Genomic DNA, 18,648 nt, shown 5'->3' with positions numbered 1-18,648 from the left:
GTCACAAGGACTAGCTGTGGTATGAGATAATTTTATTGGTGTAATAGATGTTGGGGGACAACCAACAGTTTCTCTCATATCTCCTTTTTTTTCTATTGAATTTTAAAAAACTATTATGAAACATATTGGAACAAGTTATAACGTTTGGGGAATGTTGTTTAGGCAATTTCATGAGTCAATGACCCATGACTGGTGAAAAACAACAACTCAAAAACCTCCATAAGTTTATGTTTTATTATTTTATTTATTTATTTATTTTAGGCAAGGCAACTCTTGGTTGACCTCACAGATTGCAAGGACCTTGTCAGTTTACAATCCCACATTTTTTATTTTTAATGCCTACAGCACCTGGTCTTCCTAAGTGGTCTCCCATCCAAGTACTAACTAGGCCCGACCCTGCTTAGCTTCCAAGATTAGACAGGATCGGGCTTGTTCAGGGTGGCATGGCCATAGACAAAAAAACTTTCATAAGTTTATGAAAAGTATAAAAGTATTAAAAGCTTCTAGAAAGTGAAAAAACTCCATTAGTATATCTAAATGAATCAATTGAAAACAAAACAGCAGCAGTAATAAAAAATACATATTTGCTTGTATGTGCTGATAAACATGTCTGTAAGTATATACAAGAGTGAATACTAAACATTATTTAATATTAAGAGGTGAGAACCATTTGGACAGGGGACAGGTGTGGGAAAGATAATTCACAGTATACATTTTATCTGTATTTTTTTTAACTATGTGTTAATGTATTATCTACTTTGAAACCTTGAATAAATTTATTTATTTAAAATTAAATCATAAGTAAAGCTTATTGAACTCCTGTGTTTTCAGTTTTCTCTGTATTTAATCTTTTGTTAGTGTACATGTGTTTTTATTAATGTACATTTTGTACTGTGGTAAGGTACATAAGATATAAAATTTATCACTTTAACTTTTTTTCATATTTTCTAAGAGATTTCTCCCCCTCCCCCATTTTTTGAGGTATAATGGACATATAACATTGTATTAGTTTTAGTACAATATTTGCTACATGTATACATTGTGAATGTATTTAATATATTGAATGGAAAATAACATCAAAAAGTATTAAAAGGTGATCAATTTCTTGATGCTCATGTTGTGAAGAGCTTGACAGATCCACTCCCCAATCAAACTGGTGAAAAGTATTAAAAAGCAACTATGTTTAAAGTCTCTGGAATTGTTTTCCAGCTGGAACCATGGAAAGTGCAGAAGTTTCCTGCTGTGCCAGAAACCCTCAAGAAAAAGCAAAGGAGTTTTGCAGAGCTGAAGATCAAGCTCCCGAGAAAGAAGTTTGCCCAAAAGATGCTTTGAAAGGCAAGGAGGAAGCTTATCTATGAAAAAGCTAAGCACTGTCACAAAGAATCTAAGCATATGTACAGACCGAGATTCGAATGGCTAGGATGGCGAGAAAAGCTGGCAACTTCTATGTACCTGAGAACCCAAATTGGCATTTGTCATCAGGATCAGAGGCATTAATGGCACGAGTCCAAAGGTTTGAAGGGTGCTGCAGCTTCTCGCCTTCACCATATCTTCAATGGCACCTTTGTAAACTCAGTAAGGCTTTGAGTAACATGCTAAGGATGGTGGAACTGTATATTGCATGGCAGTGCCAAAATCTGAAGTCACTAAACGAATTGATCTACAAGCCTGGTTATGGAAAAAAATGAATTGCCCTGACAAACACATTGATTGCTCGATCTCTTGGTAAATGTGGCAGCATCTGCATGGAGGATCTGACTCATGAGGTCTATACTGTTGGAAAACACTTCAAAGAAGCAAGCACCTTCCTGTGGCCCTTCAGATTACCTTCTCCATAAGTGAGAATGAAGAAAAAGACCGCCCTTTTGTAAAAGGTTGAGATGCTGGCAACAGGAAAGACCAGCTCAACAGGCTTATTAGAAGGATGAACTAAGGTATCTACCGTGGTTATATTTGTAATCCGGTCAGTTAAGAAACAGTGACTGCTTTCAGATTGAAAATAAAAATAAAAATAAAGTCTCTGGAGATGGTCCTAAGGGCCTACAGAAAATGAGGAAACATCTAGTCAAGAAAATCTATGAGAAAATTTAGTTAGAACAGTGAGTGTCTCTAGTACTTGATATCTCCTACCTCCATTCTACCAGTTCAGCGAGATGAAAACTCCACTCCAGATGGTGCAATAGGGTTTGTTCTCTCCTTGATCCCAGTCAGGGGGCTATCTTCTCAGGAAGGGCAGCAAGTCAGCATTTGTCATCCTGCCCTCAGCTACCTGTGCTGAGGCTGAGATCCAGGCAAGTGCAGTTTTTCGAAGAGAGAATAAATGAGACTACTCCAAAATTAGGGAAAGACTCCAATCATTGGATCCAAAAAGTTCAAGGAATCTCAAACAGGATAAATTCAAAAGAAATTCACAATTAGACACATCCTGTGAAATTGCATACTGTCAAAGAAAAAGGAATGATTTTTAAAAGAAACTAGAAGGACAAAAAGATCACAATAGATAACACTTAGATCTACATTCTATTTCTTAGCAATGATAATGGAAGCCACGAGTGGAATATGTTTGATGTGCTAAGAGAAAATAATTATCAATCCAGGGGAACTATCTGTTAAGAAGCATGGCAAAATAAATTTCTTTTCAGGTAAACAAAACTTTAGAGTTAATCAATATAGAGTTCTTTTTACTGAAAGAGGTTTCAAAGATGTTCTTCAAATAAACAGAAATTCATTTGAGATTTAAAATCAGTAACCATTATAAATGCAAATAGAGTAACTTGTCAGTAAAATGCAAAGATTATTGGAATGGTTAAAAAGTACAAATCTAGTTCTTTGTTGTTTTCTAAAGACATATCTTAAAGCAGAAAATTTCAAAGTCATAGGATATACAAAAAGATTTAAGGATTATCAGAACATAAAGGAAACTGGAGTAGTTATTTTAATATCAAATAAAAAGATATACAGAATCCCATAGGCTGTGGAGGTAGGAGAATGGGGATTGAAGAGAAGAAAGCAAGAAGGAGAGAGAGGTATCTTACATGGATCATTATGATAAGGTGTCATCATTCAAGGACTATGAGTAATTTAAACCTCTGAATTTGAAATTCACAAAGAGGGGGATACAATAATAATGTGGAGACATTAGGAGCAACTGTAGGCCAATAAATTTGACAACTTAAATGAAATGAAAAAATCCTTAGAACAACTTTACGTACCTGAACTGACTTGAGAAAAAATAGAACACCCGAATAGTCCTTTGTAATCATTACAAAATTTAAATCAGTAGTTTAAAATATTCCTATAAGGTAAACAACATAACCAGATGGATTTACAGGTCAGATCAGTAAAACATTCAAGAAACAGATAATTCCGACCTTGCACAATTTCTTCCTGAAAATAGAAAGAGTAGGAAAATTTATTTGATGAAGTTAGCATAATTTAAACACCAGACTCGGGCAAAGACAGCACTATAAGCAAGGAAAATTATAGACAAATACAATTTATGTCAGAGATGCAAAAATTCTAAATAAAATATTAATAAAATGCCAAAATATAACAAAAAAGATACCATGACCAAGCTGGGTTTATCTCAGGAATGTAAATAAGATTTATTAATAGAAATAAAATTTATTGAATAAAATTATTAATAACTTAGAAAACATGTCATCAGGCATTTTAAATTAAATGAGACAAATTATGTGGTTATCTCTCTAGATATAGAAAAGTGTATAATAAACATTTATTTATGATCAAGATCTGTGAGTGAACTAGAAATTGAAAGGACCTTTCTTTACTTAATATGGTGCATCTTGGAAAAACCTACAGCAAACATCATATATAATGGTGAAATGTTGAAAGCATTTGTTTTAAAATGCCTTCAGGTATATAGTGTAAGAAGTAAAGGACAGAAGTCAAAACCATGAGAAAACGACTGCGATAATCCAGGCAAGAGCTGTTGGTATCTGGACCAGAGTAAGAGCTATGGAAGGGGGTGTGAAGTGGTTGATTTTGAAAACAGAGCAGCCAGGATTTGCTGATAAATCAGATGTAGAGAGCGAGAGACGGTGAGAGCTCAAGGACCATCCCCAAGTTTCTGTCTGAGCTCCCAGAAAGATTGTGGTGCTATTACTGAGAAGGAAAGGATGGGAGGGGGTAGTCAACCTTTGGGTGGGCAACAATTAGGAGCTCTGCAAAATGTAGAGTTTGGATGTCTGTAGACACCCAGTGGAGATGTCAGTAGGGAATCTGTTAAGAGGAGATGGGAGTTCAGGAGAGAGGAATAAAAAATTGGGTATTGTTAATGTATATAGGTTTTAAAAAGCATATTATGAGTTACAGGCCTTGTGATATAGAGTCATGGCGGTGGGGAGGGGCGTTCTTAAGATTGGGGGAGTTAGGAGCAACTGAAGGTGAAAATATGAGCCAGCCGTGGGAAAATCAGGAGTGTTGCAGACAATGGGAACCGCGATGCAAATATCCTGAAGGGGACCTCTTGGGTGGGTGTTTTCCAGACATGGCCTCCGTGAGGACTCTCCACCACTCTGAGAAACTGGCATCGTTAGCCCAAGGCTCCTAGAAGGTCAGAGCCTTGCTCAGGTCAGCCTTTAGGCTAGTGGTTCTGAAAGGAAGAATTCTGGAGGCAATGGCGCCCTCTGCTGGCCAGGACAGATATCGGCTCCATTTACAACAATAATATCGATCGTTATTATATAGATTATAATATATATTTCACATAACATAATGTATGTTGTATATTACTTAACAAATTGTATTACATATCGCTATTATTAGTAGTGGAACACATCCCAGTGCTTAATAAATCCGTGACCCAGCCTCTCCCATCTCTGTGCGGCATAGAGGCTGGCACTAGGGGGGAAGTATACTGTAGGTTTTCATTGAATGAACCAATAGATGTGGCCAGTTTCTGGACCTCAGTTTCCCCTTCTGTAAATCTAGGATTCTTGCTTTAATTGCATAAGCTAATGTTGATTGAGCACGTACTATGTGCTAGGTCCTATTCTAAGCACCTGGGACGAAGCAATAAACAAGACAGACGAAAGCCTGTGCCAGGCCACGTGTAAAGATCTATACACGCCTATCCTTCTCAATATTCACAATGTCCTTATGCTGAGAGTCTATTAGTCGCCCCATTTTATGGAGGTGAAAATTAAGGCTTACAGAGGCTTTGATTGTAGAGTAAGGAAGCAGCAGGGATTGGACTTGAACTCAAGAGAATTAAAAAATTTTCTTTTTCGTTTAAAGTTAACATACGATTTTAGTTTCAGGTGTAGAACATAGTGATTAGACATTTATGTAACTTACAAAGTGATCACAAGACAATTTTTTATACTTTGTAGCAGTGCTCTGCGGGTGGCAATGGACTGGGAGCTCAGACGGTTGGAGCAGGACCGTAGCCGTTGCTATGGTCCCCCTGACGCTATCCCAGGGCTTCAGCCTGTTCCGCATCACATGACTTTAGCCAATATGGCACCGCCCAGGGTGTTTCATTGCCCACGTGGTGTTGGCGGGCAAGATGGCGGCGGCAGTCAGCCCAACTTCTCTGGAGTCGGCACCGAGGATCTTCCGCCTGGTGGCCGAGTGCAGCCGCTCCCGGGCTCGGGCAGGCGAGCTGCAGTTGCCGCACGGGCCGGTGGCCACTCCAGTGTTCATGCCAGTGGGCACGCAGGCCACCATGAAGGGCATCACAGCGGAGCAGCTGGACGCGCTGGGCTGCCGCATCTGCCTGGGCAACACCTACCATCTGGGTCTGAGGCCGGTGGGTGGGCTCTGCCCGTCCAAGGTGGTGGCGGAGCATAGGGAGCCCTGGGGCATCCCCACGGCCCGGGCACGCTTTCAAAAGTCAATCGACAAACGCTTATTGAACACCCCGGGTGGATCAGGCCTGTGCTGGGCGTGAGGGAGCGGCAGGGACCGAAGTTGGCCATCCCTGTCTCCTCACATGAGCTCCCATGGTCGCGCTCGCCTCTAACCTGTCCCTTACCCTCCAACAACCCAGGGCCCCGAGCTGATTCAGAAGGCCAACGGTCTCCACGGTTTCATGAATTGGCCCCACAATCTGCTGACGGTGAGATGGGGTCGGAGCGGGGATGCGAGGGCACCCCTCGGCGGCGAATCTCCCGTAACCCCTTTCCTGACTGCCCTGCGGTGGGGTTTCCCCTAGGACAGCGGCGGCTTCCAAATGGTGTCCCTGGTGTCCCTGTCCGAGGTGACGGAAGAGGGCGTCCGCTTCCGCTCTCCCTACGACGGCGACGAGACCCTTCTGAGCCCGGAGAAGTCCGTGGAGATCCAGAACGCCCTGGGTGAGCAGATCCCAGCGAGCCGTCCCTTCCCCTCTTTCTCTGGTAGAGGTGAGGCGGGCCGCCTCCTTTCATGCTGCGTGGCTTTGGGCAATTCACTCCCCTTCCCTGGGCTTCAGTCGAGGCAAATTAAATGCGGATAGTTAATAAGATTCATGATGTGAAGTTGCTAAATCTCGGTACAGTGCCTAGCATGTAGTGAGTTTTATTCTTATCCTTATTGCTATTATTACTTTAAAACTGCAAATTAATTGGGCAAAGATACGTTGAAATAATGGAGGCAACAGGAGGAGATTGGGGATATTTTAGGCCCCTCCCATCTCTGTCCATATCCCGCATTCCTTGATAAGGACAATGAACATTTTCTCAATCTTGTAAAGTGCTAAGAAACACAGGCTCAAACCTTCCTATCTTCCAACCAATTGGTGTTTTTAAGTCCCTCCATATGGAGATTCTTTGGCTTCCATTCATACAGTCATAGAGCTGAGTGTCACATTATCCATGGAACTTACAGTCCATAAGGAAGACAGGCATTGGTGAGGTCACGATTAGAAAAGAGAAAAAAAAAACAAAACAGTGCAGATAAACAGTGTTGTATGTTTCCATTTGTTTGAAAAACACATATATGACTTGCTTATGTTTCTGGAAACTAATATAGGTTCCCTGGGAGAGGGATATTGGGAGCTGGTAGACAGGCGGGTTGCCGCCTTTGTTTTTCTTTTCTTTAAATTGGGGTATAATTGACTTGCAATCAACTTACTGTATTTAAGGTGTAACCTCTGACAGGTTTTGACGTTTCCATCCATGAGAAGTTCACCACAATCGAAATAGAGAACATATCCATCACCCCTAAAAGTTTACTCATACCCCTCCCTCGGTGAGCAAGAGACTTCACTGAATATCCTGTTGTATTTTTAAAAATTTGAGGGTACTTTTCAACATTTAGAACCATGTACATGTATTACTTTTTAAAAAAATGTTATTTAAAAAAAATTTTAATGGTACATATAAATAAAAAGTTGGGACCATGACCATGAAGGCTAAGTCCATGGAACTATTAGACATGATTCAGTCTGCAGGCTCAGGGAATGCTGCCCGAGGCCTAAAATCTGTGGAGCAGGAATAACCTAGGTGTCCAAAGGGAGAAAGTGTGTTCTGGAAAGAGGAAGCAGCCAGTGCAAAGAACCTGAGGCAGGACCAAGGCTGACATGTTGGAGGAATAGTAAGGAGGCCTGTTCTTCTGGAACGGAGTGAGGGAAGGAGGAGAGTAGGAGGTGAGGACAGAGAGGTGACTCAGGCAGGTCCTGCAGGACCTTGTGAGTTTGATTTGTCCTTTAAAGAAAAAAATTAAACAAAACATTTTGCATACATTTCTATACAAAAATGTGTGCAGAAAACAATGCCCTTCTCACGCCTGTCCTCTATCCATCTCCGTCACTTCCACGGGCTACCAATGTTTCGATTTTCTTACATATTCTTTCAGAGTTTATGTAAATAGAAGCAAATTCAAATCCATTCTAAGTTTTCTAATTATGAGTACATGCTATTTATGACACATTCTTCTGTATTTTGCATAGTTTTAATTATGAAAAATTTCTGTTATATGCAAAAACAGACATAACACCATCCGTTACCCACAACCATTGCCACAATCTAATTTCAGAACACTTTTATCACCCCCAAAAGAAATCCCATACCCATTATCAGTCACTCTCTATTCCTCCATCTCCAAAGCCTAACTAATCTCCTTTCTATCTCTACAGATTTGCATAATCTAGACTTTCATTTACATTATTTGCATAATGTAAATGAAATCATACGACATGTGGTCTTTTGTGAATGGCTTCTTAGTATAGTGTTTCTGAGGTTTATCTATTTTATAGTATGATCAGTACTTAATTCCTTTTTATAGCCAAATAATATAATGTTTGCTTCACTAATTTTTAAAAAATAGTTGCAGTCTTACATATCTTGTTTATTTTTTAATTAAAATTTTTTTTTTTGCTTTAGTCTTCTTTTTTTAGCTTTTTAATTTTCTTGGATCATCTGTTATATATCAAACTAAATCTCAGACATTCTTTCATTTCATCTATAAGTATTTTAATTTGTATCTCTAACATAGGAGATGATTTTTTTTAAACACAATCACAATACCATCGTCCCACCTAAAAACAATGAACAATAATTGATTAACATCATCAAATATCTGGCCAGTATACCAAGTTTCATACATGACATACTTATGAAACATTTATGACATATTAATAAGATCATTGTTTTATAAATGACATTTTTTTCCATAAAAATAGTCTGTTTATTTCAGGGTCCAAAAAATATGCAGAAACTACAATTGTTTGAAAGGTCTCATAAGTCTCTTTTAACATATATTATATTACGTATTATATAGTTTCTTTTTTTTGTTTGTTTGCAATTTGCTTCTTGAAGAAACTGGTTTCTTTGCCCTATAGTGTTTCACATGGTCTGATTTTTGTTGATCACTTCCCCATGGTGTCAAGTAAGAGTTTTTTTCTTCCACCTAGATTTCCTGTAGGTAGGTAGGTACTTGGATGTAGAGATTTGAGCCAGATTCAAGGTTTTGTTCCTTTTTGCAAGAGGCGTCACTGATTGCATTTCCATCAGGTGGCGCCTGTTGACTGCCTTTCTCTCCCAGTGAGCCATCCATGCTCCTTGCCTAGGACCATTATGCCACTAAGTTGCAAAATGATGATGTTCTCATTCTGTCATTCTTTCTTCATTTATTATCCAGATTACTTCTTTAAAGAGACCTGTCTCTCACCTACTCCTGGGAGACCAAATAGTTTACTTTATGTAGGAAATGTGGGATTTATTCTCTTTCCTTATTTACCAGTTTTCATGGGTTGATTACTTAGCATCCTCTACTAGGGACAAACTAATGTTTAGATTTTTAGGCTCACCATAAACACGTGGGTTTTGTTGTGTCTCAGCCCATTGCGGTTGGATCAATCCTTAGTGTCAAATCACCCCATCTTTGGCTCGTGTGGTGTACCGTGGTTTTTTCCTATAATGATCTACATTGGCAATATTTCTTTGAGTTTTTCTAACATATAAGCCCACAGTGTCTAATCTGAAATTCTTAGGGCCGGATAGGTGTCAGAATTTTCACATTTTAGAAAGATAATAGAGGGTACATACCGTTTATTACACAGCATCTCCATGGGGTCTGGGGCAGTATCCTGTGGTATTACACCTCTTTTTTTTTTTCAGTTAAAATTGTGGTAAAATACACATACATAAAATTTACCATTATCCACTTTTAAGTGGTTCAGTGACATTAAGTATTCATGTTATTGTGCAACAATCCCCATCATCCATCTTCAGAACTCTTTTCATCTTGCTAAATTAAAACTCTGTCCCCTTAAATAATACCTCCCCATTCCTCTCTCCCCCGCCGCCTCTGGCACCCACCCTTCTACTCTAAGAATTTGCCTACTCTAGGGACCTCATATAAGTGGAATCATATAGTATTTATCTTTTTTGATAATCTTTATTTATCTTTATCTTTATTTCACTTAGCATAATGTCCTCAGGGTTCATCCATGTTATAGCATGTGTCAGAATTTCCTTCCTTTTCAAGACTGCATAATATTCCATTGTGTGTCTGGATCACATTTTGTTTATCTGATCATCTGTCAAAGGACATGTGTGTCGCTTTCACTCTTTGGCTGTTGTGAATAATACTATGAAGTGAGTGTGCAAATATCTTATTAAGACTCCGCTTTTTCTTTTCCCCCCGAGACTCTGCTTTTAATTCTTTTGCGTATATACCCAGAAGTGGAATTGCTGGATCATTTGGTATACACTTCACTTTTGTTGGATTAACACTTGATAAATCTTCATACTAAATTGGATTTTTGAAAGGATTATAACCATCTTGGGTTTTGCTGCCAAATGAGTTTGCCATGAACATAAGAAAAAGCCTTGATTTTGAGAAGTGTCTGGGTTTTGGAATGGTATGGGGAAGGTACATTCTGTTAAGGGCTGGACCATGGTTTATTTACTTAGACTTCTGCTGATGGACACCTGGGTTCCCATCTTGCTATTGTTCGCTATGCCATGGATGAATCACTTTGTACCTATGGTGTTTTGTTCTTAAAGGGTAAATTCGCAGAAATGGGATTTTATTCTATGTGCCATGCGGGTGGCAGGTGGGGGGTGTAGCTGGGAGAGGCAAGAGCAGATGGGCATTTTGAAAGCTCCCTCTGGCTGTTGTATAAACAGTTGGGGGGTTAAGTGGGAATCAGCAAGACCCAAGGAGGGACTTCTGGGGTCCAGTTTGTTCCCAGCAGGAGGCTTTCCTAGTGACGGTGCCCCATTCTTACTCCCCAGGCTCGGACATCATCATGCAGCTGGATGACGTGGTCAGCAGCACTGTGACGGGGCCACGTGTAGAAGAGGCCATGTACAGGTGTGTTTGTGTTAGGGGAGGGGATCCTGGTCCTGCAGCCTTGTCTCCCTACTCCTCACCCGGCCCAAATGCCTAACTGGTCCTCCTGCAGATCAATCCGCTGGCTGGACCGGTGCATTGCAGCCCATCGGCGTCAGGACAAGCAAAATCTCTTTGCCATCATCCAGGGTGGGCTGGATGCAGATCTCCGGGCCACCTGCTTGGAAGGTAGAGCTATGTGAGGGCAGGACCGGGGCACTGTCACATCTCCGAGGGTCCCATATGGGCTTGGCATGCGACGGTTCTGAGGTAGCGTTGTTAATGGGCGAAAGGGCACTCGGGGTGGAAGGAACAGCTGAAGCGAAGGCACAGAGCCAGACCGGAGTAGAATGTTTGCAGAATAGTAGTAATTCCAATAGCCATCAATATCTGGGTGTTCACCCGCCACTATGCCAAGTTCTGGTCACGGATTGACCCATTGAGTTCTCATCATCATCCTCTAAAGTGAGAACTATCAGGTTCCTGAGGTCACAGAAGGGGTAACTGAAGCACAGAGCTGTTAAGTCACTTACCCCAAGCCAGACGGCTTGGACGTTGCAGAGCTGGGATTTGGACCCAGGCCTCGAGCTCTAGAACCTGCAGCATTAAGCGATACACTGAGTTGCTGGAGAGCTATGGAGGGCTGTTGAGTGGGAGAGTGACGGGAACCAATGGGAACCATAGCAAAATCCCAGTAGGACAGGAAGCAGAAGGCCCATGAGGAGGCTGGAGTAGTTAGTTGCCCAGAGGGAGGACGACAGTGAGGCCTAAACCAAGGCTGTGGCTGTGGAGATGAAGGGGAGGCAGAGATGGGGACAGAGTTGAGGAGGCGGAGGAAGAAGAGGAGGAGCAGCATTTCCTGTTGCCTGGTCATCCCTCACCCTGCCCTGTGCCCCCAGAGATGACCAAGAGGGACGTGCCTGGCTTTGCCATTGGAGGCCTGAGTGGGGGTGAGAGCAAGAGCCAGTTCTGGAGGATGGTGGCGCTCAGCACCTCGAGGTTGCCTAAGGACAAGCCCCGATACCTCATGGGGGTCGGGTATGTCTAAAGGTGGGGAGACAGCCCTACCTGTGAGGCGTGGATTCCTGGGGACCCCCTGCTTGCTGGTGTGGTGGGAGGATACAGCCCTGCCTGGGAGGAGACTAAGGAAGATGTGGCCCTCTGCTGGGGGTGGTTCTGTGGGTCCCAGTCCAGGGGGAGCCTGAGGGTTGGGAGGGGGACCTGGATGTGTGACCAGGGCTTGAGGTACTGTTCTCCCCTCCCCCCATGGCCCCACTCCCAGCTATGCCACTGATCTGGTGGTCTGCGTGGCTCTTGGATGCGATATGTTCGACTGTGTTTTCCCCACGCGGACAGCGGTGAGGCTCTGGGCAGCAGGGGTGGGGCCTGCGGGATACCAACGTGGGGATAGGGCCAGGGAGGGCGAAGACTTGGTTGACCTGCTTTTCCTTTTCCCTTTCGTCCCCCAGCGCTTTGGCTCTGCCCTGGTGCCCACGGGGAACCTGCAGCTGAAGAAGAAGCAGTTCCAGAAGGACTTCCGCTCCATAGACCCCGAGTGTACCTGTGCCACCTGCCAGAAGTAGGGGAGGTTGGGGCCTTGGGGGCTGAGAAGGGTGTGGAGGTGGGGCAAGACCCTATATTGCTGAGCCCCAACCTCCTGTCCCCAGGCACAGTCGGGCCTTCCTGCACGCACTACTCCACAGTGACAACACTGCCGCCCTGCACCACCTCACTGTTCACAACATCGCCTACCAGGTGGGCTGGTGGCCTGGGTGGGCAAGGCAGGGGTGGGGGCGGGGGTCTCCTGGGTGCAAGTGGCTGACGCTGACGCTGACACCTCCGCCCTATAGCTGCGGCTGATGGGTGCCGTGCGTGCCAGCATCGTGGAGAAACGCTTTCCCGAATTTGTAAGGGACTTCATGGGCACCATGTATGGAGACCCTACCCTCTGTCCCACCTGGGCCACTGAAGCCCTGGCTTCTGTGGGAATCACACTGAGTTGATTTGGTTTGGGGGGAGGGAGGGAGGGGATGGAAGATATTGAAGGATTTTGTTTTTTATTATAACTTAGAGTGTGTCTGTGCCTTCTTGGGGAGGTGGCCTGCCTTGATCCCCTTCCTGGTCTGAGTGTCGCTGTGGCTGATGTCCCTTGCTTCCCATCGATGGTGATAACTAGTAACCACAGCAACAGTTGGTATCTGGAAAACAGCTGGCACAGTGTAGCATCTAGGAAGTGCCCCAGAGTTGGAGCTGCATTCTTTTTCCTGTGGCTCGGGCCCCCCAGCCACTCTGGGTGTGGGCACTCTTGTCCTCCCCCTTTTTACGATGAGGAAACAGCATCAGAGAGGGGAAGTAGCTTTCCCAAGGTCACCACTGAGGAAGTAACAGCCTGGCTCCAGAACTCATGCCCCTCGCCTTGACTCTTCAAACATGTGGCTTAACCTTGCTCTCAGTAAGCACAGTGATAATGACAATAGGTATGATCTTAGTAGGTTCTTGCACTGTGCCTGGCCCTGTTCTAAATGGTTGTCCTATATATTTCTTGCAACTTTATGAAATGCATGAATAGCTACGTCCCCCATTTTACAGATGATGAAAACGAGGTTCAGGGTAATGAAATCACTTGGTCATTATCACCCAGCAAATAACAGACCTAGGATCTTACCCAGATATAGCTTGTTTCAGAGCTGGTGCTTTTAGAAGACCAGGGTTTTTAAATTGAAAAAGTAATACATATGTAGGATCCACTATTCAAATAGCCTGCAAATGCAACTTTTTTGAACAGTTTGTGTATTCTTCCAGAAATTTTCTATGTGTAAAAATTATTCATGAATGTCAGTGTCCTTTACATGCAGTTCTGTACCTTGCTTTTTTCCTGAGTATATTTCAAATTGTTTACATGTCAGTACATGAAGACTGCCTCATCTTTTTTACAGCTGCTGCATAGTAGTTATTTAATTAGCTCTACGGATGAGCAGTTAAGAGTGTTTTCAGGTTTCTGCTATTCTAGTCGAGGCTGCAATGCCAAACCTTTTTGGTTGTCTTTTTGCCCGTCTCTCTGAGACTTGGGTTTGGGTCTTGGCCACTCCGCCGTCCTCCTTTCCACTGTTTCTCCAATCAGCCCACTTTCCCACCTCCATTGCTCCTGACTCCCTACTAGGCCACTTCTCTATTCTCTGAACTCCTCAATTTCTTTCTGACTCATCTAATCCCAGAGGGATCAAATCACTTCTTAATAACATGTCTTTTCGTGGGCAGAGGATATGTTGAGTTTCTTTGCATACTCAAAAAGATCATTATGTTCTAAAAGTTGAAGAGGCAGGGGAACAACGTTGGATGCGTTATCATCATCAATACGGGGCATGAGCGCAAAGGCGTGGAGGTGTGACTTTCTGTAGGAATGAAAATGGGAGACGACAATCCAATGCTACATCGCCTCTCCTTAGGAACCACTAACATATCCAGACTCTCACCTTCAAAACGCACTGGAACTCTGCTCAGAGAGTATCTTTTGCAAGCCGGGGGCCAAGATGCATTCTGGGGCTTGTAGTTTTCTTCAGAGGCCGGAAATTCGCAAGTGACGGTCACCACCGGCTCCCACCACAAGGTGTCGCCCTTCGGCGAGTACGGTGGGCTTTATGCCCTGCTCCGGAAGACTCTTAATAGACATACAATCACGAGTTAAGAACGGGAGGTTGTAGATTGACAGATACAGTTCTCAATCAGAGTCAAACTGTCTACCGGCCTTGACAGCTCGATACCTGCCGCTATTGGCTCTCCCTTAACAGCGACAGTTCTTAGGTCCAATGAGCCTGCGAGAAGGTCCCCAGGGGAAGGCTCGCTGAGCCGCAAGTCTGTGCCTCGCTTTCATTGGCTCATGTGCACGAGTGACAGCGCGGTCGGCCAATCGGGGGTGGCGCGAGGGCTTCGGGCGCAGCCCCGGGGCCGGGCGGGAGGTCGCTCGGGTCGGGAGTCGCCTGAGAACCGGATGAAGTGGCGACCGTGAGGCCGAGCCGGGAGCGGGCATCGCGCCGAGGCCCAGGCGGGCGGGGAGCAACGGCCGCGGACGCCTCGGGGCCGCGTCGTTGAGGGCTGAGGGCGGGAGGGGAGCGCGGGGCGCTCAGGCCAGGGCCGCCGGCGCCATGGGCAACCGCGGGATGGAAGAACTGATCCCGCTGGTCAACAAGCTGCAGGACGCCTTCAGCTCCATCGGCCAGAGCTGCCACCTGGACCTGCCGCAGATCGCCGTGGTGGGCGGCCAGAGCGCCGGCAAGAGCTCAGTACTCGAGAACTTTGTGGGCCGGTGAGCGAGCGCGGCAGCGACGGCGGGCGGGCGGGCGGGCGGCGGCCTAGGGCGCGGAGGGCGGACCGGGAATGGCGCGCCCTGCGCCGCCGGCGTAGCTGCGGCGCTTGCGTGCCCGCGACGGGGACCGGGACTGGGAGGCGGGCCCTGTGGGGCGCCCAGAGCATAGGACTCCCTGCAGGGACTGCGGAGTCGACCCAGGCCCAAGGAGGGTCTCACCAGCTGGGGGGCGTGGGCCAGGAGGTGCAGTGGACCCCTGCTGACTCTGGTTCCCAGCTTTAGTGGGTAAATTCTACCATTTGGTTACCTGTGGGTCAGGGGTAGGTTTCCCTTCTCTGTCCAAAACCTGCCACCTAGTTATCTGTTGGGCCGGCCCCTACGGTCTGGCTGGCTTTTCATTTATCTGGAGCAGTCCCTGCCGTCTGGTTAGTTGTCTCTATGTAGTGGACAGGTCTCCTTGCCACCACCGTTTGACTGTCCATCTGTCCACTTCCGTAGTGCAGCCCCCTGCTGTCTGGCTAGCCGTCCAGGGTGACCTGTGCTGTCTGGCCACCCATCCGTGCCCCTCATAGACTTTAACACTTAACTATCCTTCTATTGGGTTATCCCAGCTGGCCTCTGCTGCCCGACTGGCTGTCTGGACCCTAGGGGACCCTGTTGTCTGGCTTTACTGGCCCGACTCTTCAGCTTGGTCCCTGGCAAACAAACACTTGGCTCCTCTCTTCCAAGTGGGTCCTTTTGTCTGTCTGTCTCAGTGTCTGTCCTTTTCTTAGTCTGCCCGTCAGTACCCTAATAGCTCTTGGCTGTCTGGCCCAACCTCTGGTAGAAGATGGTAGCAGCATAGAGCAGAGCAGGGAGCTGAAAGATGGGACTTGAACTTACTACCTTCTCAGTTGGAAGTAGGACCCTGGGGGGAGCTTTCTCCAGGATTTTTTCCTGGCCCACGTCAGGGCGTTTTAGGACCCTGTAACACAGGGGCCAGACACCAAGCTAAAGCTTGTCAATTGGGAGCACTCCTGGAGCCTGGGAAGGGACTTGTCTGCTCAGGCCTCCGTGGCAGGAGCTGGGATAAGGTCTTCTGTGGGCAGCACTGAGAAGCCTCAGTTTGCCCATCTGTCCAGTGGCAAATTCCACTCTCGGGGCTGTTTCTGGGATTCAGGAAGCTGTTGAATGAGAACCAGTCCCTTCTCCCTTCTTCTGCCTCTTGCCCTTCTGCCTTCCAGATGGGCGGCCACGTTTCCATTCCAGAAAGGATTCCACGTGTGACTGTGGCTGCCACGTGATAACATCATAGTCATTATTATTACTGTCATCTTCGTCGTTGTCAGTGTTAACGGAGTGATGTTCATTTAGCAGGCACCAGGCTGAGTTCTTTCTTGGTTCAGCATCTTGAGTCTCATGATGAGCAAGTAGGGTTGAGGTTTCTGTTATCCCCACCTCAATGATGAGCAGCAAGGCTCAGAAAGGACCTACTGTTTGCCCAATGCCACCAGTCAGGTGCTCAGTGGAGCCCAGCTGGGCACCCGGGCCCTGCCCCTGCCTTTCGAGAGGCCTGGGGTTTTGTTCCTAGCGATACGAATTTCCTCTTTTGCTGCTTTGTCCCTGGCACTTTGTCTTCCATCCACTGTGGCAGAAAGGTGTGAGTTTGGGGTCAGCCAGGCCTGGGTCGTGGGCCCCTCTGCATGACCACCTTCCTACCTGCCCAGGCTTCCGGTGGGCATCTGCAAAGCTCTGTCCATTACATTTGCCTTTGCTAGGTTTTTCACCTCTCTGAGCCTTTGTTTTCCCTCCTAAAAATGGGGTGACGGTCCCTCAACTGTTGTAAGGATGCAGTGACGTAGTGTGTTGAGGTGCATACTTAGCACAACGCCTGGCACACAGGTCTATATGGTCATTATTTACTATATCAGTTCCCCTCATATTAACAAAAGCTAATCACATTTTACACTGGACTTATGAAGGTGGCACTGCCATGATTCCATTTTACAGAGCGGGAAACAGGCTCAGAAAGCTGAGTATTCTTGCTTGAGGCTGTTCAATGAGGACTTGGGGGCTTTGGGGAGGGCGAGTCTCTCCCTCTCCTCTCCACCTTTCTTCCATCCCTCTGCCCTTTGCCTTTCTCTCCTGCCCACCTTGGCATCTGGTGACTGCCAACTACTTCCAGTCTGGCTCCTGTGGCAACCTCTCAGAAGCCTGTAATGTGACATCATCGTTAAGAGCATTAATTGAGAGCCTGAGAACCAAAGATGTAAAAAGGCATCTCTTTAGGTATGAGATGCTCCAACGGAACCAATTTCCTTTTGTTTTTAGAAGGTGGGGAAGGCCCTTCAGCTACAAAGCCCTGATTCAAGGGGATGGCAGGTGGGCTTCACTTGGAATTTCACTCCTGACTTCTTTTCATAAATGTGGTCAAACTTATCCCTCACACTGTGGACCAGTACAGTGAATATTCCGTTGGTTTCAAGCAACAGACAAGAGAGTGTCAAGGGCATGTGTCTGGGGTCAGCACAGGCTGCTCCGTTTCATTGCCTCCTCCTTGTGGATTTTCTAAGAATGTGCTCGGAGTGGGAATGACTCACTTAACTTAGTCGTGTGCCAGGGCTTGCCCATTGGTGGCCCTGGGGGCCAAGGTCTGCTTGTTCAGTCTTTTGTTTAGTCTGTGGTGGTGTTTCAAATGTTTTGTTTTTGATTTGCTGTCAATATTTAAAAATTGGATTTTGCATAAATATCTAGATTTTTGCAATGCTAGCAAACACCCGAAGATCTTTAGAGTTTAGTGGTGTAGCGCCCAGGCTCTGGGTGCAAGCCCAGCCCCGCCGTGTTTCTCTGCGCCTGTGTACCCGTGCCTGCTGCTGGTACCGTCTTCGTTTTCTGGCCTCCCTGTTCCCATGTCTCACTTGGCACCAACTGTCTGGATCCCAGAAGCAGTAGCCGCTGGTGGTTCAGTCAAATTAGGACTGGCCACTCAAGCTGCCGTAGTCCCTACCATGCCCTAGGGATTGCCCAGGCCCATTTGCATCCTGGCCCTGGAAACTTTTGAATTGAAGACCCCTGGCTTGTCCTGCTCTGTACCAGCTGATGGACCTGTGGCTTCCTCCTGACCTCTGTCATTTAGACTCAGGAGCTGGTTAGAGAGAGGGGCTTAGGAAATTTCTCCTTGAGAAAAGAGCTAGAGGAGGAGGCCAAAGTCAGGGCCTCTAATTCCGGAGGCCTGAGCTTGATTCTGTGAGCCTTTCCTCTCTGAGCCTCAGTTTCCCCAGCTAGGAAGTGGGCTGTTAACAATATCTATTCATAGGCCCCATTCAGGTGTCCAGGTGGGTGTGTTTCACTTTCTTAAGACAGATAAAGTCACCTGGTGCCCTTCATCAAGGATGGAGTAAGGATGAAATGAGACCATTTAGAGTGCTTGGGAGTGTGTCTAGCACAGAAAAGGTGCTTAAAATGCCCTACATTTTTCATTTGTTGATTGCAACATGTTTCTGGCCCTGTTCTAGGGCTGTGCTCAGCCCTGAGCAAGATACCAAAACCCCTGCTCTGGGAGAGCTGGCTTTCCAGTGGGGGTGGGG

At 45.7% G+C, this 18,648-nt stretch overlaps 2 protein-coding genes and 2 pseudogenes across 6 annotated transcripts in view; 3 read left to right on the top strand and 1 right to left on the bottom strand.

Annotated features, from left to right (window-relative positions):
• Positions 1-336: 336 nt before the first annotated feature.
• On the bottom strand, positions 337-455 carry LOC120610942 (uncharacterized; annotated as a pseudogene).
• A 617-nt stretch (positions 456-1,072) lies between these two features.
• LOC120610919 (60S ribosomal protein L7-like) lies at positions 1,073-2,706 on the top strand (annotated as a pseudogene).
• A 2,793-nt stretch (positions 2,707-5,499) lies between these two features.
• QTRT1 (queuine tRNA-ribosyltransferase catalytic subunit 1) lies at positions 5,500-13,712 on the top strand. 2 transcript variants are annotated; one of them, XM_039873171.1, is made up of 10 exons: positions 5,500-5,773; positions 6,014-6,082; positions 6,179-6,365; positions 10,683-10,761; positions 10,853-10,968; positions 11,679-11,817; positions 12,062-12,137; positions 12,249-12,358; positions 12,447-12,534; positions 12,630-13,712. In XM_039873171.1, exons 1-10 carry the CDS (start codon positions 5,531-5,533, stop codon positions 12,780-12,782), a joined length of 1,260 nt encoding a protein of 419 aa, XP_039729105.1. In that variant the 5' UTR covers positions 5,500-5,530; the 3' UTR covers positions 12,783-13,712. The 2 variants fall into 2 exon arrangements, with proteins under 2 accessions (XP_039729105.1, XP_039729106.1); XM_039873172.1 differs by having other exon boundaries at positions 5,515-5,773; positions 6,179-6,317; positions 12,630-12,849.
• A 1,058-nt stretch (positions 13,713-14,770) lies between these two features.
• DNM2 (dynamin 2) overlaps positions 14,771-18,648 on the top strand; it is an 82,650-nt gene continuing 78,772 nt past the window's right edge. For 3 of the 4 annotated variants that reach the window (XM_039873184.1, XM_039873182.1, XM_039873181.1), the window contains exon 1: positions 14,771-15,082. In XM_039873184.1, coding sequence (XP_039729118.1) covers positions 14,922-15,082 — 161 coding nt within the window. In that variant the 5' untranslated portion in view covers positions 14,771-14,921. The remainder of the gene's footprint in view (positions 15,083-18,648) is intronic. The other variant, XM_039873183.1, reaches the window with a different exon arrangement.

This window comes from Pteropus medius, unplaced genomic scaffold (genome assembly GCF_902729225.1).
Source record: "Pteropus medius unplaced genomic scaffold, Ma_sr-lr_union100, whole genome shotgun sequence".
In the NCBI taxonomy this organism is placed as follows: domain Eukaryota; kingdom Metazoa; phylum Chordata; class Mammalia; order Chiroptera; family Pteropodidae; genus Pteropus; species Pteropus medius.
Note: the sequence above shows the minus strand (reverse complement) of the source record. Positions and strands in the feature narration are given on the sequence as shown.